We start from the raw sequence: 23,958 nt of genomic DNA, 5'->3' as shown, positions 1-23,958 counted from the left end.
GTTCTGACAGGATTTCTGTATATGTGCCTGAGAGACTGAGGGAAGGTGCTGGGGAAAAATTTAAAGTAGTCACCCTCCCAAGCTGACCCTGACTGGTTCTTCACACTTACCTTTCCCATCATTGAAATTTTTGGTTTTTTAAAAAAGCAGGATGATTAGGGTTTGTAGAATCTTTTGGGCTCAAGTTCCGTGTTCTACTGGAGAAAGTTTTCCTTTCAGACGTTTCGTTCTCAGCTGCGGAGAACATCCTCAGTGGCGTTGCAGCTGGAGCAGGCGCTCCGACCTTCTTGGCTGCTGTGCATTGAGTGGGGTCAGGGCTGCTGGAGAGCTGCTATTTCTAGGCTGGAGAGGGTGTGATGAAAGGGCAATTGGTTTGTGGATGTGCCCATTGTTTGGTGGGGCTTCCTGGAAGGGTAGTGATAAGGAAACTGGCTGTTCAACATTCAACAGTCAGTTTCCTTATCACTACCCTTCCAGGAAGCCCCACCAAACAATGGGCACATCCACAAACCAATTGCCCTTTCATCACACCCCCTCCAGCCTAGAAATAGCAGCTCTCCAGCAGCCCTGACCCCACTCAATGCACAGCAGCCAAGAAGGTCAGAGCGCCTGCTCCGGCTGCAACGCCACTGAGGAGGTTCTCCGCAGCTGAGAACGAAACGTCTGGAAGGAAAACTTTCTCCAGTAGAACACGGCACTTGAGCCCAAAAGATTCTACAAACCCTAATGATGTTACCAGCCGTGAAAACCTGAAATCTTTGATAACGCAGGATGAGTCTAGCAATATGATGAGATAATTGCAGAATGCTAGGGAAAAGAAATTGACAGGGAAAACTTTATAAGATGCATTTAACAAAACTGGTGTCTCCATTTTGTGGGGCGCAGGTTGAGAGAAATTAGTACAGGAGTATAATACAAGACCTTTACCGTTTTCGCACACAGCTAACCTCGCAGTCACAATCCTGTTTCCTCTGCAGCATCCGGTCGGATTTTGCACCATCTGCGCTGGAGTTACAAGAAGTGCCACGGCTTTTGTGTAGCAAACGTAAACCGCTAAAACCCAGTTTACGTTTGCTACGCAGAAGCTGCGGCACTTCCTGTAACTCCGGCGCAGATGGTGGGAAATCCGACTGGACGCTGCGGAGGGAACAGGATTGTAACTGCGAGGTAAGCTGTGTGTGAAAACGGTACTTGTTTGCAGTCTGAAGTATCACAGTCCAGACACTGAATTAACATTCAGTGCAGGTACAAATATTGGAGGCAACTGTATTATGTATTGCTGAGGAGGAAAGCTCAGAAGGGATCTGGGAAGCTTGAATATTGGCTAATGTGGAGCCAAAAGTGAAGTTGTCATTAAGTGATTAGTTCAAATAAATGTAGTGTTCCAAGAGCAGAGCATTCACAGCTGAGCTGGATTCCACATAAAAGAAGTGTACCTGGTTGCTTGCTACCCTCCTTCTGATGGTTCTATCATTGCATCTGGAAGCCAGAGGGAGATGTGATCAGGAGCCTACAGTAGCTGGTGGACTGTTATGCTAAAGGAGCATATTGGGGGGATGCATGTATATGGGATGCTAAATGAACTTGTGTGTCCCCTTCTCCCCACTACAAGGGAATGCAGAAGAAGAAGAAGATATTGGATTTATATCCCACCCTCTACTCCGAAGAGTCTCAGAGCGGCTCACAATCTCCTTTACCTTCCTCCCCCACAACAGATACCCTGTGAGGTGGGTTGGGCTGGAGAGGGTTCTCACAGCAGCTGCCCTTTCAAGGACAACCTCTGCCAGAGCTATGGCTTACCCAAGGCCATTCCAGCAGGTGCGAGTGGAGGAGTGGGGAATCAAACCCGGTTCTCTCAGATAAGAGTCCGCACACTTAACCACTACACCAAACTGGCTCTCCAGAATGCAGTCTTTGACTCCTCTGGGGAATCCACTAACAAGTGCTTTACAAGCTGGCTTGATTATCTGATTTAAAAAAAAAATCAGAGAAAAAGGGTAATTACAATTGGAGGGAATACAATCTGGGAAGTTCTCCAGATAATACCACCATAACTTGGTTTGCATTGACTCCTTCCTAGTCACAGTATGCTGAAGAGGCTAAAAGATATATCCAAAACATATCTCCCCTTTTTGCTTTAACATCCAGCCTGATAAATTCTGGCTAAGGTTGCCCATTGTGTTATTTCAGTTGCTCTTAATAGAAAATACTACATGGCTTTTAAAAACTGGAGAATAATGTGTGTGCATGTGTATGCTCGGGACTTTTTTTGTAGCAGGAACTCTTTTGCATATTGGACCACACTCCCCTGATGTAGCCAATCCTCCAAGAGCTTACAGTAGACCTTGCAATAAGAGCTCTGTAAGCTCTTGGAGGATTGGCTACATCAGGGGTGTGTGGCTCAATATGCAAAGGAGTTCCTGCTACAAAAAAAGCCCTGTGCAAGGCATAAGGTGGGGTTTTTTGAAAGCTGCATACCTTATTTGACACTACCAGCTCCAATCCTGCCTGAATTAGCCCACAGAATAAAGCTGATACAGCCAATGTACCAGCATCCTATTTGGTGAGTTTTTTCTCTGCAGTTTCTCCCAGGCAGGTGAAACCTGAAATGCTGCTGCTTTGGAACGGTTGATGGTTTGCTTTCCTACCGTACAAAGCTCATCAGATGGCAGGAGTGATGGTGGGGATTTTTCCTGAAAACTTCCCTTTCCATTTTGCAACTTGGTTCCAGGTGGCTGCCCTTAATAGGACCAGAATATGGCCTGAAAGATGGTGGAGGCAAGAGTGAAGGACTGCTGACCCAGAAAAGCGTAGTACTGTCTACAAAGCTCTCACATTGGCATGGGAAGAAACTCTTAGTGGAGGTGGCCAAAAGCCACATGCTCAGTGCACTGGCTGCAAGAGTTAGCCCCAGGAGAGCTTGTGCTGAATGAGAAGAGAGGCTGGCATGCAACTACACTGAATGAGGGCTTAGAGGCACAAGCCACATTGCATAAGCTAAAATACCTTCGCCTTCAGTGATCTCCCTCCCCTCTGAGACTTATTCTTCCATGTGCACCTTGCTCTGCTACTCCTTGCTGTCCTGTCTCTCTTGCCAATGTATTCCTGCTTTAAATGGCCAGCAGAGGCTGCCATTAATTCCAGGAGGAAAGCTGGCCAAAGGGAGGCCCTCTCACAGGTGCTCCTACTTTAAATTGCCCAAACTTCATTGTAAGAAGTGGAAAAACCCCCACACCCCAGAGGATGCTGCAATAGCTTTGGTTGGGTTGAACACATCAAGCTGCTTATACTGAATCAGACCCAGTCCATCAAAGTCAGTATTGTCTACTCAGACTGGCAGCAGCTCTCCAGGGTCTCAAGCTGAGGTTTTTAGTGCCTACTTGCCTGGACCCTTTTTAGTTGGAGATGCTGGGGATTGAACCTGAGACCTTCTGCTTACCAAGCAGATGCTCTACCACTGAGCTACCATTCCTCCTCATTTAGTGCTGCAGCAGAGAATGGAGTCAACAGGTTAGCCTATTTCTCTGTGACTTGTAAGGAAGTGTGTCACTGAAGGCTGGCATGGCTGGAGGTCTCTGATACTAGGAAGGCTTGTGGGAGGGCAGCAGGAGCCTGGAATTCAATGTGGGTAGATTCTCACACCCCATGTACTTACTCTTCCCACATCAATAGTTATTTCTCTAATATGGCATTCATCATGTTTCCTTTACTAATGGTCAAAAGGTGGGGGTGGGGCAGATGTTGGCCCCTATACAGACTTTTTCCTCTCACCCCCAACTCCATCACAAAGAAGGCAGCATCAGGCTGGCCAGCTTTCCTCTTCACCTGTTGCAGCACAACCCCTACCTCTTTCCCCTCACACCTCTATAAGATAAGTTCTGGGAATGGGCTTGCTTTCTGAAAAAGGGACTGCTTACAATCTGTGACCTTAGCTAGACATGAAGCACTGCAGCTGAGAATACAGCCTGACTTAATTCATTCAATACATTTCGTGGCAGAAGGATGTTTTTAAAAGGTAAAAATCATAAATGACTTTTCTGCTTAATTTCTATTTTAATTAATTTTTAACAGATGAAATATTTGTTTATTATGTACACTTGGAAAAATTTCTATGCCACCTCTCCAGGAAAATAGCACCATGTATGGAAGATGTGTGAAAGAAAAGAATGTGGAAGAAACAAGGAACTTTCTCATGAAATGCAGCCAAGTATGCAACTAGACACCCTGACTTGGGTGACCCAGGCTAGCCTGATCTTATCAGGTCATGGAAGCTAAGCAGGGTCAGCCCTGGTTAGTACTGAGATGGGAACACCACCAAGGAAATCCAAGGGTCACTATGCTGAGGCAGCCAATATCAAATCACCTCTGAACATCTCTTGCCTTGAAAACACTTTGGGGTTATGGTTTACCATAAATTGGCTGTGACTTGCCAGCACTTTCCACAAACATGGAAGTTGAATACATCACCATTTCTAATTCATTGGCCCTAGAAACCCTCACTTCTTCCTTTTTTCTTCATTATGTTGCTCTTGACTGTAACATTCTCAGCTTCTCCTTGTTCGACTCTGTACTATTTAAATTTCAACACTTAATGGTTGAAAATACAATTACAGTTTTTGAAAATTTAACATAGCAGTAAATGAGGTGCAGCTGCTTGAGAACATAAGCATCTAATTGAATAAACTATGTGATTAAGTTTTTAATATTCATTGTTCACAACAAGATTTAAAAAACAGATTAGTTTTCCAAAGGTATTTGAAATTTTCAAAGGTCGATTCCCTTACAATCAAAGGGGAGTGAAATTTTCAGGGGAGTGGAGGCGGGGGGGCAGGTCAGTGACTTTATTCTGTCTATTAAGAAAAGTCAATGTAGAAAGAAAACAGATGCCTTCATCAGTTCACTACTGTGCATTCTGAGACTGTAAACAATACTGATTACACTGGTTTTGATGTATTGATTCAGGTGTTCCAAAGAAGACATGAAAAATGTTGTTCCAAAAATAATAGTCACAGCATGAATGCAAAGATTTAAACTGTTGCTTTAGGTACACTTCTGAAAGATAAGCCCCCTTTTAAAGGCAAAGAAGCCAGCTGCAGCCGCTGAAGAGAAGAAGCAGGAAAATCCAAGAAATTTCAACAATCCTGGAACAGATGGCAAGTTTCTTTCCAAAAATGTTGTAGTAATTGGTAGAGCTGGGACATCCTAAGCAGAAATATATTCGTAATTAGTGTATAATACAATGCAGCAGGAAAGACACTCTTCATTCTCAGCTAATTCAGAGTGTGAATTGATTGAAGGAAGTTTGCTTCCCCCCAAAGAATGAGTGGATGGGGGTGCTAAAAGTGTTTGTGTCAATTCAGATTCTGAAACTTTAGAAATGCAGTTGCACTGAAATGTCATAAGACTGTGAGAAAATGATTTGACAGAATATAAAGGTGTAGGAAACTAGCAGATGGTGGAGACTGGGGTCTTGGGAGAGCAATGCAGAAGAAAGGTAATGTTGGGTATAGAATTGCACCTAATCACAAACAATTAATTCAGTTGCTCAATTGTAAAAAACAGGTAGAAAAGAAAAAGGGAAAGTTGGACATGTTTTTAAGTCAGTAAACTGGCAGATTTCCCATCAGAGCTCCCTGATTAATTTCTTCTTTTCTGCACATTATAAGGACACAGTTAATGGCAATTCCCACTACAACCAGTGGCTGCCCATATCCTACTCTCCCCATTAGATACTCCCAGCAGTCATTTTGTAGAAAAATAGGTGGTGGAAATCATCCAGGGATTGTTATGCAGCTGCAATACTATTCAATGGACAAGGAGGTGGAACTCTCAGAAGGAAGAGGTGGAACTCCCGGAAAGGTTCAGGAGCTGTGCTCCTGTGAGCTCCCACTGAATCTGAGGCCTGGATACTCCCCATCTCTCTGACGCAATGCCTATATAGCAGGCTGCATGCTACAGGTAAATTCTTAGAGCTGCTCCAAAAGTTACGTATTTTCTAGACAGAAAATCCACCAATTTAAACACTTGTTCATTTGTGAGATGCTGAAAGAAGAAAAAGCTGTAGGATTTTTTTCTTAATTCTTCACATAGGAGAATGTAGGGCTCTTTGTGACCTACCCGACAAAACGTTTCTGTTTTAATTTCTCTAGAAGCTTTACCAACATCCATTATTAAATTATCTGCAGTCTCATCCTAAGTATGTTCAGCAGTCTAGGCAATAAAGTAATCTAATTTAACTAATGAATTCTGTCACTACCCTTGCTACAAGAATATATGAGCAAATACTTGCCTTTGATTCTGGCTCCTTTACCCAAATTTCATTCATGGGAATCTTTCCCATGCTATATAATATCTAGAAAAAAGACAAATACATGGCATTAACACTCATGGAGGTGAGAGGAATTTAAAAAAACCCCTAGAGATAATTGTTATATTGCACATGAAGACTACTTGCTACTTCTGCATTCTTTGATTCCAATCTGCAATGATAATGACTCAATCATGGAATTGTGCAGGACAGAAAGGTATCCTGTGCCAGAACAACTGACACCATGTTGTTTGGCCTTCCTACATGGTTTCCCAGTTTCAAACATTACTAGCATGGCTATTGCAAGTGTGACAATGAATCACAAAGGTAATATAAAAATGTGTCTCAAATTACACCCCTCCACACACAAATACATGAAACTACTTTATACTGTTATTGTTTTATTGAGGCCATAATTGTCTATTCTGACTATTAGTGGCTCTCCAGTGTCTCAGGAAGAGGTCTCTTACATAATCTGATCCTTTTTATTTGGAGATGTTTAACATTGAACCTGGGACCTTCGGTATGCAAAGCAGATGCTCTGCCATTGGGCCATGACCCCTTCCTTTGACATCTTGTAAGGGAGATCCTATCCAGTAACATGTTTACAATGCAGGTTCAGATGACTCAAGGGAGGTGAAGAGAATCATATGTGACAGGATCATCTGTAGCACAAACAAAATGTAGCACAATGTGTGATGCAAAAAGAACGTATGGTTGGAAGGAACAAGTTCCTGAATGACACACATGAAGCTGCAAGGAAATACTTGCGTCTAATAGCACTTTAGAGACCAACAAGATTTTAGGGGTGTAAGCTCTGGAGAGTCAAAGCATCTATTGCAGAACAACACAGGTACCCTCTGAAACTAGGAATCACACTCTTGTATCTGTAGATTGGTTTATTTAAATTAAACACTTTTGAGTGATATTCAGGTTATCCTAGTGTACATCATTAGCTACTTTGTTTGAAAAACCACACTTTTGCATTAAAGGAAGTTCCAGGATCAAATGCATGAATGTAAGCAGCTGTGTCATGCTGAGGCAAACCAGTGGTCCATCTACCCCAGTGCTGTTCACTCTGACTGGCACTGACAGGAATGAGTCCTGCTATGGAAAACCATTTAATAACCAAAGCTGTTGAGGTCTGAACCAGAGACATTCAGCATGCAAAGCACATGTTTTACCATTGACTACAGCTACTCACAAGGAATCATTAGCAGCTTGTTGTTACAAAAGAGATTTGGTTGCTGTAATGATTCTTTAATCCCTCTAATGTGATGAACTTTCTTTAGCACAACTACAGTAGCTTAAATATGAATATGGAGAGAAAAATCTTCTTGGCTTAGCTGTTGTATTTCAGACTTAAGTAATAGTTCTGTTTACCTCTCTGGCTGCTCTCTCTCCAGCCTGCACTGCCCCTTCCATGTAGCCACTCCATTTGGTAGCTGTTTCAGTGCCAGCAAAGTAGATCTTACCAGCCGGCTCACGAATTATCCTTTAAAATATAAGTGATAAGGACACAAGTGAACAATGATGATCATTCTCCATGCAGTAGATTTGATTAGGTGCTGATATACTTAAGGGACAAGCATGTTAACATGTAGCATACTGCAGTGTTGAATTTTCAGAATATTTTATTTTTATGATGAAAAAAGCCATTGGGAGATGTAAAAAATGTTTATGAACCCCTCCAGTTTTCATTGTTGTGCATATTCATAGCCTGCTTCCCCACCACCAAGCCTGTTGCTGCAGCAGCAGGGAAAGGGAGTCCTTCAGTAAGCATTTTAAGTGTATCCAACATCCACATGACACAGAAACAAGTTTCCTCACTGCCTTCATGATGCCTCCCCATGGTTGCCTTCTGGTTGAGCCCTCCCTTCAAGTTGCTCAGTTTGGTACAGTGCAAGCAGACCCATCCTGACAACTCTAGAACTATGCGACAACCTCTCCAGGAAGGTGTAAAGTGTTCTTAGTCTATATTTCACAAGAAATGTAAGGCTGTAATTTTCAGGGGGCATTTGACAGTTAATAGTTTCTTCTTATTATTATTATTCTTACTACTGGTTTCTAATTTAATTGTCTGTTGCCCAAAGTCAGGGTTTTTTTTGGTAAGACTGCTTGAACCCCTGTGGTTGGGAGGAAAGGTGTTATATTAATGTTTTAATACATCAATATATATACATATTGGAAACATCTGCTAACATGTTGCTGCCAATGGATCTCTCCTTATGGGCTGAAGTACTTGCTATCCACCAATGCATGCAGCTGTATCCTGATGGCCCAAATTTCCCCTGGAAAAGCTGTATTTGGAGGAGGCAACTGAGTTCCAAATCAGTGGCTTTGCATGGTGTGATTTCTGAACTCTTTCCCTGTCTGCCTCTTTTTTTACTCTAGCCTATTTCTTGACTGCTTTTCTTTGGGTTTCAATTACATATTTGTGAAAAACATATAGTTAGATCCTATCACCATAAATGAATTCTGTTCAGCCACACCCTAAGTCTATGACACCTTTCTTGAACTATTAGAATAGTTTAAGAATGACGAGTTCACAGAATGCTTTGAAGCAAATGTATACATGTAATTTCACCTACTAGCTTTTCTGGTATTTTTTCAGTATGATATTGCATTCCATGCTGTGAGCATAGTAATAGTATTTATATCAAGTATGTTTTATGTGTTAGAAATTTTGGATGACAAACCATCTACCTCACAAATCTCAATATGCAGTTGTCTAGTTTTACCTTCCATATTGAGACATAATGCCGGGTGGAAAATAGGCTGTATAGCAGCCACCAGAATATTGTTCTGTACTCCAGTTTTTTTCTTCATAGTGCACTGGCTGGAAAAGCAAACCACAGGTGAGAAACAAAATTAAATAAGATACTCATTGATTCTTGGCACAGTTAAAGTCTGAATTCTTGTATATTTGTGAACATAAATGAAGTATCACTGATGTCAACAAGAATTCCACCCCTTCTGGATGAGGTACAGTCCTTCAGGCCATATTCTTAAAACATTTCTGTACAAAAGTGATGACAATGAAGACCTTTAAGAAACTACCAACTGAACTAGTGTGCATGTTATAATCTTTTAGGTCAACCTCAGGGCAAGGGATCTTAGCAGAGATTAAAAACTTCTGGAATTCCTGCCCCTCCCCCCCCCAAAAAAGTATGTGGTAGAAAAGTATGATTGAAATGCGAAAGAACTCTCCAGTATTTTATTGCATTCTGTGCTGAATTTAATTCCCAATTGATAATCTTTTTTGATCCATGGGTGCAGTCACACGTCACATTAAAAGCGGGTGTGTAACGCTCAAATTTGAACCGCTCAATATTGATTCGATGCAGGGTCGTTCAGACGAGCATCCAAGCATGCTACTCATTCTGTTGTTGAGCGTTCAGACATCCAATACTATCACGCTCTTTTCTTGTAGCATGCGTGATCAGATGGTGATTTCTGGGGAGGGGGGGTCCATTGAACATACGCCCAACTGTTTGGAGTTGGGAAATCAAACGTTGCTTCAGAGGCAGGGGGGAAGGGGGAAAGTTTCCAGAATTAACGTTGCCAATTCAAACCAAGGAACTGCCAGGAATTACTTTCCTAGAAATTGGCAGTGACAATGATATCTGGAAATCCTCCACATTGAAAAAAAAGATTTTTTTTCCTATTCTGAATAGTGGGATAACGTTTCCTCCCCCCCTCTGATCCTGTGTTGATTGGAGAAGCAGAAGCATCACCTCAGATTCCCGGATGATCTGGCAATGCACATGTCTGCTGAGGCTTTTTTTTTTTTAAAGGTGGGAGGGGCGGTAAACATTCCAAGGGGCAGTATCGCGTGTGAGCTGTCCAAACAGGAAAAAGCCGATCTTGTGCCGCTTTTTTGAAAAAGGGCCGGACTTTCTGCGCTGTCAAATTAATGCAGCACTGATCCACAGCAAGTTGGAATGACCCTGGATGATGCTCGCTTGCCAGATATGGATGTGTGGACGAACATATTTAATCCGTCAGCGAGACAGAGCTGTGTCACCACTAATAGTACGTGTGACCGCACCCCATGTTTAACAGTTCGAAAGATTATGACTATTCTTATACATAATTTTCAAATTACCATTTCAAATATGCCTTATATTTAGGGTACATTTTGGAGTGTGTTACAGTCAAGAGTGTCAGGAATCAGAGGCTGACCTCCAAAAATATTGCTGCATGAGTGTTCAAAAAAATGAGATCTCTCTGCAATAGAATTGCTACCTTGGGGATACACACTTGGAATTTTGCAGTAACTGAATAACTTCTGTCTTTCTTTTCATTAAGAAAATACTCTGTCTCATCCTAACAGCATAGTGTCTGCACTGGAGCAAATTTTCTGCCTTCACAGTTGCTATTACAAACCTTTCTCCCATCTTCATAACCTCCTGTGAACTTGAGCAAGCACAAGTATTTGAATATTTAAATATAAATATGTCCTTCCAGCTGCATGTTGTCATCAATTATTGTCTAGGCACACCAGCTATACACACATACAGCTTAATTATAAAGCAGAACTTTTCCACACCCCACCAATTTTAGAAGCTCTTTCTTACATGTAAAGCTTCTTCTGTTCCCAACACTTTTGCATATAATTCACAGATTTTTCTCTTTCTACATGGACAAGGAAAAGGTCGTCAAAAATGTGAAAGATCAAATGCTCAAATATACACAAAGGCTGCATTCAGATATCACAATAAACAACTGTTTATCTATGCTTGCTACCATTCTCACAGGCCTTCTTCCTCCCTCTCTTAAAAACCTGATCCATTTGCCTAGATAATTACATTTAAATATTTTGGCAAATTGGGGGTTCCATTCAGTTTTGAAACTAGGAAGCTTTCTATTGTGCTATGTGTTTGAGAGGAAGAAAGAGGTAGTATGCAAGCATGGTAACTTCATAAGACAAGTTGTGATTCCTAATGCAACTTGTCAAAATGATCTTTGCAGAAGTTCATAAAACAAAAGTATTAGCACTTTCCCTCTCTTCCAGAATACACCAGAACTGGAGAAAATGGACTCTGTTTATGGAAGGAAAGAGGGATCCAATGGGAATGCCTTCACTGCCTCACTTACGGTACCTCTTAGTGTCAACTTTCTTAGGTTCACTGTATTCAATTTTATATGGAAATGCATATTGCTACCTTTGCCACCAAATGCAAAACTTAGCCTAGAGGTAGGCAAACCCTTGATGAGCATAACATATTTCATGTCAGATGCTTTTGTTTCATTCATATATTGCTAAACATATGGTCTTATTACCATCACAATATTTTTCTAAATTATGTAATATTTGTGATATTGTATTGTTTTATTGTAATGATTTATGTGACCTGTAACCTGCCCTGTGACCTGTAACCTGCCTGCTTTTGGGGAGGGCAAAATATAAATGAAATAAAACAAGTAAATAAAATTAACCTGTATTGTTGTGAATTTCAAAACCCTCACTTCATAAATGCATCAACTGTGAGGAAAAAAAGCCACGAGGGATGCAATTTTGGAATATGGACTTTAAATCTGAATTGCAGAAAAGAAAAGAAGGGCTGTGATGCTCATTTTCACCCACTCAGTCTCTACCACCCTTCATACCTTCTGTCTCATAGGTTCAGAGTTACAGTTAAGAACATAAGAGAAGCCATGTTGAATCAGGCCAATGGCCCATCCAGTCCAACACTGTGTCACACAGTGGCCAAAAAAGAGGAGGTTCACAAGTGGGGCTAGAAGCCCTTCCATTTTGCACCTCCCCCAAGCACCAAAAATATAGAGCATCACTGCCCCAGACAGTTCCGATAATGTGCTGTGGCTAATAGCCACTGATGGACATATTTTTATCCAAACCTCTCTTGAAGCTGGCTATGCTTGTAGCCGCCATCACCTCTTGTGGCAATGAATTCCACATGTTAATCACCCTTTGGGTGAAGAAGGACTTCCTTTTATCCGTTCTAACCCTACTGCTCAGCAATTTCATTGAATGCCCACGAGTTCCTGTACTGTGAGAAAGGGAGAAAAGTACTACTTTCTCCATCCCATGCATAACCTTGTAAACCTCTATAATGTCACCCTGCAGTCGACGTTTCTCCAAGCTAAAGATCCCCAAGCATTTTAACCTTTCTTCATAACTTTTTTCCATAAACAGGTAGATCAGGCAGTCACAGTTCACCACCGTTTTGCATCCCAGGTCTCACTCACAGAGACATTACCAGACAGGGTGGCTCAGTTCCTTTTAAGAATCACCCCTCATTGAGATAGTGCACAGAGCTATTGGGGCTGAGGACTCAAACACTGCCACCATTTATTCATATCCTAGTTTATATTTACATATATTGGCTGAGATCTTAGCTTTCTCTGTGGTCGTTTTCGCACTCACCTCCAGCCGGCGCGACCCCCCTCTTCACCGCGCAGGATCTGCGCGGATTTCGCACTAAATGCCGCGGATTTCGCACTAAATGCCGCGGATTTCGCACTAAATGCCGTGGATTTCGCACTAAATGCCGCCAAAAAGCAGTTCCCGTTTGAGCGGCTTTTGCGACGGGAGTTTCCAGCGCAAAAGGCTGCTCCGCGGCATTTAGTGCGAAATCCGCGCAGATCCTGCACGGTGAAGAGGGGGGTCGCGCCGGCTGGAGGTGAGTGCGAAAACGACCTGTGTGTTTGTGCGTGTGCATGCACATGCACATGTATGCATATTTTCCCCTAAAGCCATAAACACCCAGCACACAGTGTTAAACAAGGAGTTAACTTTTATTCATGGTTTGAGAACATACAATTGGAGTGAATCAGGTAGAGGTTTCTTTTCAGGTGAACCTTTGAACTATTTCCCTGTTTAAGCATTTGGAATTCTTTGTTACAAGTTGACTTTTATTAAGCTGCTCTTCTGTCACACCCTTCACTCAGCCATGAACTTTTATTCATGGTTTGAGAACATACAATTGGAGTGAATCAGGTAGAGGTTTCTTTTCAGGTGAACCTTTAAACTATTTCCCTGTTTAAGCATTTGGAATTCTTTGTTACAAGTTGACTCTTATTAAGCTGATCTTTGGCCACACCCTTCACTCAGCCAGTCTGTTTCCCTCTCAATCAAACTAACATCTGTTTTCAACTGTCTGCGCTCTCATTCCCAGCTCTCATCGGTCACTCTTAGAGCGAGACAGATCAGGATGGGTACCATGTTAGTCTGTCTGTAGCTGTAGAAAAGAGCAAGAGAGCACAGTAGAATCTTAAATACTAACATAATTTGTGGCAGCGTATGAGCTTTTGTGAAAAAGTAAACTGCAATTCTTGAAAGCTCATACCCTGCCATGAATTTTGTCAGTCTTTACGGTGCCAACGGGACTCTTACTCTTAGATCAAGGAGGAGCGTAACCTGTCTGTAACAAGGGCTTTATTATTTACTTGTTTAGAAAGTTTGTATGCCGCCTCTTTAGAATCCTGCCTATGGCAGCTTACAAAATTAAAAACAAAACATTAGAAGGTAATTAATTGAAATCCCATCAAAAAACCCATCTCAGCATAAAAAACAGACCATAAAAACATTTCCTGACAGCTTAAAAAATAACCCTTAATTGAAAGGCTGAGTGAACAGAAACACTTTGGCCTGGCCATTATGGTTGCTATCTGCCTCACCTCTGAAGGTGAGGGCAGAGAGAGCAGGGCTTTTGAATCAGATCTTGTGGGCTGGACATGAGTGGAGGTAGTTCTTCAAGGCTTCTGTGCTAATCAAAATAATATGGTACCAATGAAGCATTGCTAGTTGTGGAAGGCCAGAGTGATGCAATAACTGCAGTGTTGGGACTGGGTGTGGGAAATCAGATTCAGATAATTAATTGACCTTGGGTAAATCACTCCCTTTAAACCTAAGCTCATAATCGTATTGAGATTAAAATGTATGAATCTTTGCAGAAGGATGGGATACAATTGTAACAAATAATGGGAAAAGAACTCTACAATAAAAGGAATTAGTTGTAGTGGCTAATACCAGTACTCTGTCAAGGTTTCATGATATCACTATAAAAATCTGGTTATCTTAACATATAAGACAACAGTACTACAGTCTACTAAAATATATATCATTGGAGTTATAAAACACACTTTTAAATAAAATATACATTTATAAGTTTATTATTATAGTTAATGATTACTCTTACCTCTCTTCGACACTAAGACTTGCTAGTTCAAAGGCTTTTCTTGTAAGGATGAAGCTGAGTGGGGAAAATACTGGTCAATATTGCATTAGTGAATAAATTGATTTGCAAAAATATACAAATATTTCCAGTTAGGAACTTTAAACAAATAGATCACACAATTTTTATACAGTATTGTACCATGCAGGGAATACAAGCACTGAAGAAAGCTATATGTACATGGCATAGTCATAAAAGCTCCCCCACCATTGATAAGTAAGGTACCGTAATTGGCGCAATTGCTGTTATGGATATTAAATTACCTTAGTTAGATACACAATGGCTGATAACAGATGGGCTTTTAAAGCCGCCTGGGAGGGCAGGAGGCAGACGGACCGGAAAAGAAAGTCCACACACACACATCTAGCTCCCATCCCTGTCCTGCCCCCAAGTCATCCCCGGCTTCCCGGGAGCTGGCTCAAAGAGGCACCACTTTGAAAGTGGTGACTTTTTGCTGGGACGCCTCTGAGGCGGCTCCCTGGCTGTCTGGAAGGCCAGGAAGCACCCAGAGAGCCACGGATGGGATGTGTGAGCGTTTCAGATGCTCCCCAGGCACCCATGGCCTGCCTCTTTTCCGAGCACTGTCTGGCAGCTCCAGGGCACTTTATTTCCAGCCAGCTCTCTGTTTCCAAACCAGCCATCTGTTATCAGCCAGAGAATACTTACATGTACATGAAATAGGAGGGAACTGAGGTTGCACATGACAGAACTAACAGTATATCATGAGTATGGCTTCTCTATGGAGTTCTCTGTTTTCCAGGACAAATTTTAAGACTTCTCACAGACCAAGCTTGATGTTTATGTTAATATATTTTATGTTAAATATAGAAATGATAGACTTAATTACCCCATAATGGCAGGTACAGATCCATCAGGTTTACAGTCATCCAAAGTTATTGAAACTGGTGCCTCATCGTCCTCAATCATCATGCAGCCACAGAAATCTGACAGGAAAAAGAAAGCCAGGTTGGCCACCAAAAAAACCCCAAACTCAATTCAGAATATTATTCTGGAGACATATCACACAATCACTACAATTGCAGACCATCTTTTTGTGGACTACCATTGTAGACAAGCCAACATCCAATGTGCTAGGGGTGGGGGAAGAGCCAGTTTAGTGCAGTGGTTAAGTGTGCATACTCTTATCTGGGAGAACCAGGTTTGATTTCCCACTCCTCCACTTGCAGCTGCTGGAATGGCCTTGGGTCAGTCATAGCTGTTGCAAGAGTTGTCCTTGAAAAGGACAGCTTCTGTGAGAGCTCTCTCAGTCCTACCTACCTCACAGGGTGTTTGTTGTGGGGGAAGAAGATAAAGGAGATTTATTTATTTATTTCGATTTGTATCCTGCCCTCCCAGCCAGAGCAGGCTCAGGGCAGCTCACAATACACAATAAAGTCACATTAACAATTAAACAGTTAAAACAAACAATTTAAAAAACAATTCAGTGCTAATTACCATTTAATTACAGATTGTGGTCAGTATTCTTAGGCATCCTATAAAGCTAATATATTGGCAGTTCAGTTAAAGGCTAACTGGAATAATGTTGTTCTGTAGGCCTTGCGGAACTGGGCAAGGTCCCGCAAGGCTCTGACCTCCTCTGGCAGTTGGTTCCACCAATGGGAGGCAGCGATTGAGAAGGCTCTTTCCCTAGTTGTCTTCAATCTTGCCTCCCTCGGCCCAGGGACTGATAATAGGTTTTGCATTCCAGACCTAAATACCCTCTGGGGAACATGTGGGGTGAGACGGTATCTAAGGTAGGGAGGTCCTTGGCCATATAGGGCTTTAAAGGTGATGACCAGCACCTTGTAGCAAATCTGGTATACTACTGGCAGCCAGTGCAGCTCCCACAGTCCCAGCTGTATGTGCTCCCGCATGGAGAGCCCCAATAACAGCCTGGCTGCCGCATTCTGCACCAGCTGTAGTTTCCGGATTCAGGACAAGGGCAGCCCCATGTAGAGGGCATTGTAGTAGTCCAATTTCAAGGTGACCGTAGCATGGATTGCAGTTGCCAGGTCGCTGCACTCGATAAAGGGGACCAGCTGTCTTACCCGCCTGAGATGGTAAAAGGCGGACCTGGCAGTGGCTGCTATCTGGGCCTCCACTGTCAAAAAAGCCTGCAGTAGCACCCCCAAGCTTCTGACTCCAGATGCCGTTTTAAGTGGCACACCATCAAAAGTTGGTAGGAGGATTTCCCTGTCAGGACCGCCACGACTCAGCAAAGCTGTCTTTATTGGATTCAACTTCAGTCAACTCAGCCTGAGCCATCCTGCCACGGCTTGCAGTGCCAGGTCCAAACTTTCTGGGGCACAGTCAGACCGGCTGTTCATCAGTAGATAGAGCTGGGTGTCATCAGCATATTGATGGCAACCCAGCCCATACCTCGCATGTAGATGCTGAACAACATCGGGGAAAGAACCGCTCCCTGAGGGACACTGCAATTAAGCGGGTATCTCTGGGATGACTGTCTTCCAATCGCCACCCTTTGTCCCCGACCTTGAAGGAAAGAGGAGAGCCATTGTAAGACCAACCCCTGAATCCCCGTGTCGGCGAGACGGTGAGTCAGTAGCTGATGGTCGACTGTGTCAAATGCAGCCGACAAGTCTAACAGCATCAGCACCGCCAAACCGCTTCGGTCCAGATGCCACTGGAGATCATCCACCAAGGTACTGTCTCTGTCACATATACTGTCTCTGCCCCATGACCTGGGCAGAAGCTGGACTGGTGGGGATCTAGGATGGAAGCGTCCTCCAGAAAACTCTGTAACTGTAGCACTACTGCCCTCTCAATGATTTTACTCAGAAAGGGTAAATTCGAGACCAGCCAGCAATTTGCCAATTCAGCTGGGTCCAATGTTGGTTTTGTAAGCTGCTCTGAGGTAGATTGTAAGCTGCTCTAAGACTCTGATTCAGGGAGAATGGCGGGGTATAAATCTACATTCTTTCTCAAAAAAGCAACATCTACCTACAAATATGTAGTGTGCCAGCAAACAAACTGGGGTGGGGGGAGAGATGAGGGTGGTATTTAGTTGGACACATGTGACACAAGCCAGGCTCCAGTAACACTGCCAGCATCTCAGGGATTCACCTTGGACTTGGCTGGTGACAAGAATTAAGCATACCTACTCCTGCACTGTTGGCCCTAGCAGTGCTGCCTCTGCCTCAGTTGCCTGGGTGGAGATTTGGATCTGGGTCCCAAGCAAAATGGTCTGGTGTGCCACTGTTGGCACATATGCTAGGGATTCCCTGCCCCTGACATAAATACTTTTCTTACATAACCATCAGCTGTTCAAAAGGCAGAAGTTTCATGCAACTAACATCCTGTCAGGACATTTCTCTAAATTTTAAAGAACACATTTTAAAATTTGTAGCTCCTTCCAGGAGACTGTGTATCTATGCTGTGGTTAGTGTCTGAACAGAGAATATGCACAATCACTAGGGACTGAGCATGTTCACAGGAAGACACAGACATGCAGCTCAGATTAGACCTGAACAGCTTGGAATCTATTAAGTCAAGCACACTCCATCAACGGCTTACTGGAGCTTTTCAGGTGTTTGATGGTTTCCCAGACCCACCTCCCTTTTTGCAGTCCAAGGCTAGGAAGCTGACTAAGTCAAGTCAAGTCAAGTTTATTTTTATATCCCGCCCTCCCCCGCCAAAAGCAGGCTCAGGGCGGCTCACAGACATGGAAACCATGATTTAAGTAAAATACAGTGTAAACAAAATTTAAAAATACAGTTCAATTACATAAATTAATTAAATAGATAAAAACAGGTGATATAAGGTGCTATAGTCACGATCATACATAGGATGGCTAAGCATGACTGATCACAAGGCGTGACAGATGGGCAGCATAAAATTTCATCTTCTGCTCTTATAAAATCATTAGAAGTAGCAAGCCCTTTCTATCTCAGAGAAACACTGCAAATACATAACAGGCTAATTACTAAGATGTTTTGTAAACTTGAATAAGCTTTATCATATATTCCAGTGATTCAAAAAGGCTTTATGAATTCATAACTTCAAATTTGCATGGTACAGGGGCCAAGCTATATATTACATTGAATTCCATGCAACATTTGCTATGGTTTCTTTTCTTTTACAAACTGAATCCTCTGGAAATCAAGAGCAGAGGTCTCCATCCATCATCTGTGAAGTAGATTTCAAGTGGGGGATTCATTAACCAATGAATGCTTTAAACATCCACCCATAACCTTCACTTTAGTTAATGTTTTTTGTTTTAAAAAGTCAGAAGAAATTTTCATGGAACTCCATGTAACGTGGTTTGACCATCAGATGCTGCACACTTTTAATTCTTCTGTAGCTGATCCACACATACCCAATTTCTTCCAGAAAGCTTCTTTGTAGTACATCATACACTTAATAACAGAGCCCATTGGAAGCCGCTGGATTAACTGGTTTCTTTTTGTTGGCAGTTCTGGCTTGTAATGAATTTTTAAGGTTAAGATTGGTGGTATGGCACTTATCACATAATTGGCCTGTAAAGTGCAACAATAGTAAGAAAATAACTGAGTTAGCATGCAGCTAGATGAGATGGCAGGAGATCTGGGGCCAGATCCCACCCAATTCTAGTAGATGTGTGCAGAAATAAGGGGGTAGGGGTCTGATCATGGCCATGATACTAAGGGGAGAGTTGTTAGCCTGCTCTACTAGAAATATTTTTAGTTGCAAACTGCTCTCCTGGGCTGGATAATCCCCCATAGTGGAAAAATTAAAGGTTTTTGAAACTGATCCAATCTGGAATCCATCAAGGCTGATAATGGCATTTTTGAAAAACTGCACAGGATCCAATTTGGCTCTCCTATTATTTCATCTGGTATGGCCCTTAGACTGTTACAGGAAACACAGCCTTGAAATTTATTGTAGCCTGATCTTTGCAGACATATTTGTGTACTATGGAATAAACTTCCTTCACATATTTATTCAACACATCAATTACAGCATCTACATCTCTTCAAGATGAAAGCAGTGAACACCAGAGGTCCAAGTGATGCAACTGTAAAAGGCAACAAAGCACAAAGCAGGCAGGCAGATATCCTGTGAGGGGAAGTTGTCATAAATACATCAATAAAATAGATTTCAAAGGGTTCCTGAGCAGTGTGAACAGCAGATCAATACACAAGAGTGGGACTGATTATATTCAGCTAAAAGCTGTAGCAGACATGCCCCTATTAAACACATACTATTTTTTATTCTTATTAGATTACCTCATATATCTCATGGTTTAATGTCTCCACAATGACATTATCACCTGACTGATCGATGCAGATTACAGGTCTCTCCAGCTTAATTTTCCCTTTGAGTTGTTCCATTATCCTCTCTGTAATTTGTCCAGAACCCCCAACAAATTTCCTCTCCTGAGAACAGTAACAAAAGAATTGCAAAAAAAACAAACACCAAAGTTATCACCAGCAATAAATGATTACTCTGCAAGAGCCAAAATTTGGAATGTTACAAAGGAAATCTAGGTTTTCAAACAGCAATCTACAAGGAGGCCACAAGCTTGAAACCAAAGGTCTCTTGAAGATCTGAACTGTGAAGCAAAGCAACCTTCAGCTACCCACACAACAAAAAATCAGCCCAAAGAGCTGTTTTGTATAAACTTCATAAAACCCTGAATGTTCTTGCCTTTTAGGGACTTCAGTGAAAATTTTGAAGATACTTGCTCAAGCTCAATCAGCTGGCAGAATCCTGACATCATCATGTGGAAAAGTAAGCTGCAGAGGAGCTACTATGCAAATATTCCACTGCCCGACCGATGTATGGCAATATTAGCTCTGACAGCACTAATTACCTCTGAGGAGTGGAGATCGAACTAACATGATCCACCTACCTAACATACAATTAGGATGGTAAAAGATCTGCTAGTTTAATGGGTTAAGCATTCTCAAATCCTTCTTCAAAAGGAGCATAATGAATACAATTGCAAGTATTGGTAGAGAGGTCCTCCCTACTCTTCATCAGCGTCTCCTTCTCACAGGATCTTAACTGGAAGGGTGATCCACGAGTACAAAACTGTACAATATACTTAAGTTATATTGAAATATCTGCATCTTTTTCAGGAACAAAATATGATGGGGTTAAAACAACTGTTTGCGGCATTAAAGAGACCACTGCAAGTTCACACTTAATTTTTAACTGGAACATAAATATTGTCACAAACTGGTTAGAACACTAGAGTAAAGAGGCAGCATATGAAATAAATAAGCAGTCCTGGTCTCTTAGGGCTGAAATAGCTGATTTCCTCAGCAATGGATTCAAACTGGAATCAGTGGCTGAACACTCAGTCTAGGAATGCCCTACTAGTTATCCCATAGATAGCCATAACCCAATTGTTACACTGTACTTTCTAATGACATCTTTTCTTTGAGAAGCCTAATTTGCTGGGAACTGTAAAAACATTAATATCAGAATGGGCACTTCTGAACCATAGAACGGTTTGAAAACATTGATTTCTTCAAACTTATGATGTGACACTCTTTTGCCATGAGAAGTCACAACTGATATAAGCAAAGAGAAAAGCCAAAGCATAGCTCTTCCAAGATGTGAACTATGAATGGATTCTGTAGTGCTCTCTTTTCATAGATATCATATTCTCTGAAATATTACTTTTAATTCTCCCCGAAGATCCCTGTGATTCTGTCACTCAGTACATAGTACTGCACTTACATGCATATTCAGTTTAAGGTGCTGGTAGTGCATACATCTGAAGTACTATTAAAAACAGAATAACTCCCTAGTAACCATGGAAACAAAATCAGGCCATTATTACAGTACAGCAAAAATTGCTGAAGACAATATGGCACAAGGAGAAGAGAAAAATCACTCTCATCTTAGAAAGATCTTAACAAGGGGCCACAAAGCACACAATTTTCTATTCGTTTTGAAAAATCACATTGGCTTTTTCACAGTATTGCTTCATTGTGATTTAAATTTTCCATGAATTACAGAAGTAAAATGATGCATTCATTCCTTACCAAGGAAGGAAGTATGTATTAAATTCATGTACCTGTCCACCGTTGCTTACAGAGAAGATCCTGATTGCTCCTCCACACTGTTTGACATACCACAGGAACCAGAGAGCAGAGACCTCATGTGGTTCAGCAGTGACGTTGACATTCACGAAGATAAGAGCAAAATCTCTGGTAGCTCTGTGTACAATCCAAAGACAGACAATACAGTCTGACACGAATTCACTTCGCTATGCTTTAGAATATTTTCATTTATTTACTTAGGATGGACAAAAATCAGAAGAACATGAATAATATTTTCTCTTAATTAACAAGGCTAATTTGAATATGCAGTAAGAAAACTGAAATTTGCCTTGCTGTTTACTAATTTTCAATACCAGTGATCTAGAGTGATTAAAATGTGGAATTTGCTGCCAGACGATGTAGTGATGGCCACAGGAATAAACTGCTAGATAGTTTCATGGTGACTGAGAAGAACTCATTCAGAAGCACTAAACCTCTGAATCCTGGAGCTAGGAGGCAGCATCAGGGGATGCCTTGTTGTTGGCATTTGATGTCCTGTTATTGGCCCTCCAGAGGAACTGGTTGGTCACTGCTTGAGGCACGATGCTGGACTAGATGGGCCATTGGTCTGACCCAGCAGGGTTCTTCTTATGTACTTAAGTTTTAGCGCTTCTGTGAGATGACCAGATGCTACTTATAGTACAATCTTAAGCACAATTACCCCTTCTAAGTCTAAATGGGCTTAAGTCTGTTTAGGATTGCACAGTAATTCCACTAAAAATAAATTGACCCACATCTCTTTGGAGTTCATAGTTAAAGGCAGAAGTACATAAAAAGAAAATATGGTAACACTGCTCTAGGTAAGCAATGGTCAACTGGTGGCTGGACTGGACTTGCCCCAGCCCTCAGTGGTGTATTTTAGGCATTCCCTCTAGACTGCTGGTCTAAAAAGCAACGGGGAAGTCCTGTATTCAGTATGCTCTGACCTTTATTAATCAAATGAGTACAGTAATTCATATCTTATTTGCCAGAAGTTTATGTATTTAGTAGTAGTTTGTTCCTTCCTCTTGAAAAGAGCCTCATTTTTGTATTTAAAATGCTTTTCAGTGCCTCATTGTGAGGGAAAATTCTTTCTTTAAAGGATCACAGACTTCCCTCGGTTGTTTGCCAAAGTTTTGCTTGATCCTATCTCTTAAGTTAAAAAAAAAAGAGGGATCTTATTGAGATACCCACCACAATGTGAGGAAATTTTCTGGGTATCAAAGAACACCTTCCTTTGCCTTCCTGCCATGATTACAAACCTGGGCAAATTACCTCACTATACAAAGCATTATGGAAACTGACTCGTTTTTACTTTCAAATAAAGCATCTAATAATCATCACCAGTATTAAGTAGTTTCACAAACTATCTCTGTTGGAATGAAAGTAACTGTTGGAACTTTTACATTTTTTTCTCCGTGCTTTGGATGGTAGACTGGCTTTCTGATGCATACAATTCACTTGTCATGATTTGGACATAATTCTGGCAGATGGCAAAAATGACACAGGCAAGGTACATATGAACATATGAAGCTGCCTTATACTGAATCAGACCTTTGGTCCATCAAAGTCAGTATTGTCTTCTCAGACTGGCAGCAGCTCTCCAGGGTCTCAAGCTGAGGCTTTTTCACACCTATTTGCCTGGAACCTTTTTTGGAGATGCCAGGGATTGAACATGAGACCTTCTGCTTCCCAAGCAGATGCTCTACCACTGAGCCACCGTCCCTCCCCAATACCACAGAGTAGTTCTAGAAATTATCAAGAGAAAATTAGGCACAAATGTCCCATTGAAATTTGTAAAAAGACTATCAGTGTAGTCCTCAGCACTAATAACTCCACCCTATGCCTGTTTCCTCAGATGTCCCACTGTGTTCCAAAGAATTAACTCCCTTGTAAATATGTATTGGATTTCAGTCTTTGGGTGCATTCACACTACACTAATTAATGTGTTTTACATCCAGATTTTACTACACATTAATGTAGTGTGACTGCACCCTTTATCACTCAAGCTCCTTTTTCACCATTTCCTATAACATTCAAGAGAGACCTCATTTGAAAGTAAGTCTGACATTAATAAGACTACTTTAAAACAACAGTGGGAACTACAACAATGTAAACCAAAGAAATTTGTGTGTCTAAACCTTCTAGCTTTGATTTTCACACTTTACAACCCTTTTCTGTTGGCATATAGTATTCAGCCTTTTTATGTGCCCAGCACTAACCCATTCCCCTGAAGTCGACTCTGGATACATTGACTTGTATCCTCTCACTGGAATGCACACTGACCTCTGGCCAGAGCATTCCCTTTGCAATGGAGTCATATCATATTAACCTCAGGAAGAACAGCAACCTTTACTTCAATGAAAGAAAGCAACGGTTTATGTGAACCCTTAAATGTCATATGCTTACTACATTCTCT

The 23,958-nt window shown here is 41.7% G+C and overlaps 1 protein-coding gene across 1 annotated transcript in view; it reads right to left on the bottom strand.

Moving 5' to 3' along the window:
• Positions 1–4,033: 4,033 nt before the first annotated feature.
• LOC132568391 (amine oxidase [flavin-containing] A-like) overlaps positions 4,034–23,958 on the bottom strand; it is a 67,095-nt gene continuing 47,170 nt past the window's right edge. The window contains exons 6-15 of the mRNA XM_060234169.1: positions 21,536–21,677; positions 19,734–19,883; positions 18,845–19,004; positions 15,356–15,452; positions 14,473–14,526; positions 10,888–10,945; positions 9,049–9,146; positions 7,691–7,802; positions 6,290–6,352; positions 4,034–5,202 (exon numbers count right to left, since the gene is read on the bottom strand). Of these exons, the coding sequence (XP_060090152.1) occupies positions 5,041–5,202; positions 6,290–6,352; positions 7,691–7,802; positions 9,049–9,146; positions 10,888–10,945; positions 14,473–14,526; positions 15,356–15,452; positions 18,845–19,004; positions 19,734–19,883; positions 21,536–21,677 (1,096 nt within the window). The 3' untranslated portion in view covers positions 4,034–5,040. The remainder of the gene's footprint in view (positions 5,203–6,289; positions 6,353–7,690; positions 7,803–9,048; positions 9,147–10,887; positions 10,946–14,472; positions 14,527–15,355; positions 15,453–18,844; positions 19,005–19,733; positions 19,884–21,535; positions 21,678–23,958) is intronic.

The sequence above is a fragment of the Heteronotia binoei genome, chromosome 3 (assembly GCF_032191835.1).
Source record: "Heteronotia binoei isolate CCM8104 ecotype False Entrance Well chromosome 3, APGP_CSIRO_Hbin_v1, whole genome shotgun sequence".
NCBI lineage: Eukaryota > Metazoa > Chordata > Lepidosauria > Squamata > Gekkonidae > Heteronotia > Heteronotia binoei.
This window is presented reverse-complemented; position numbering and strand designations above follow the sequence as displayed.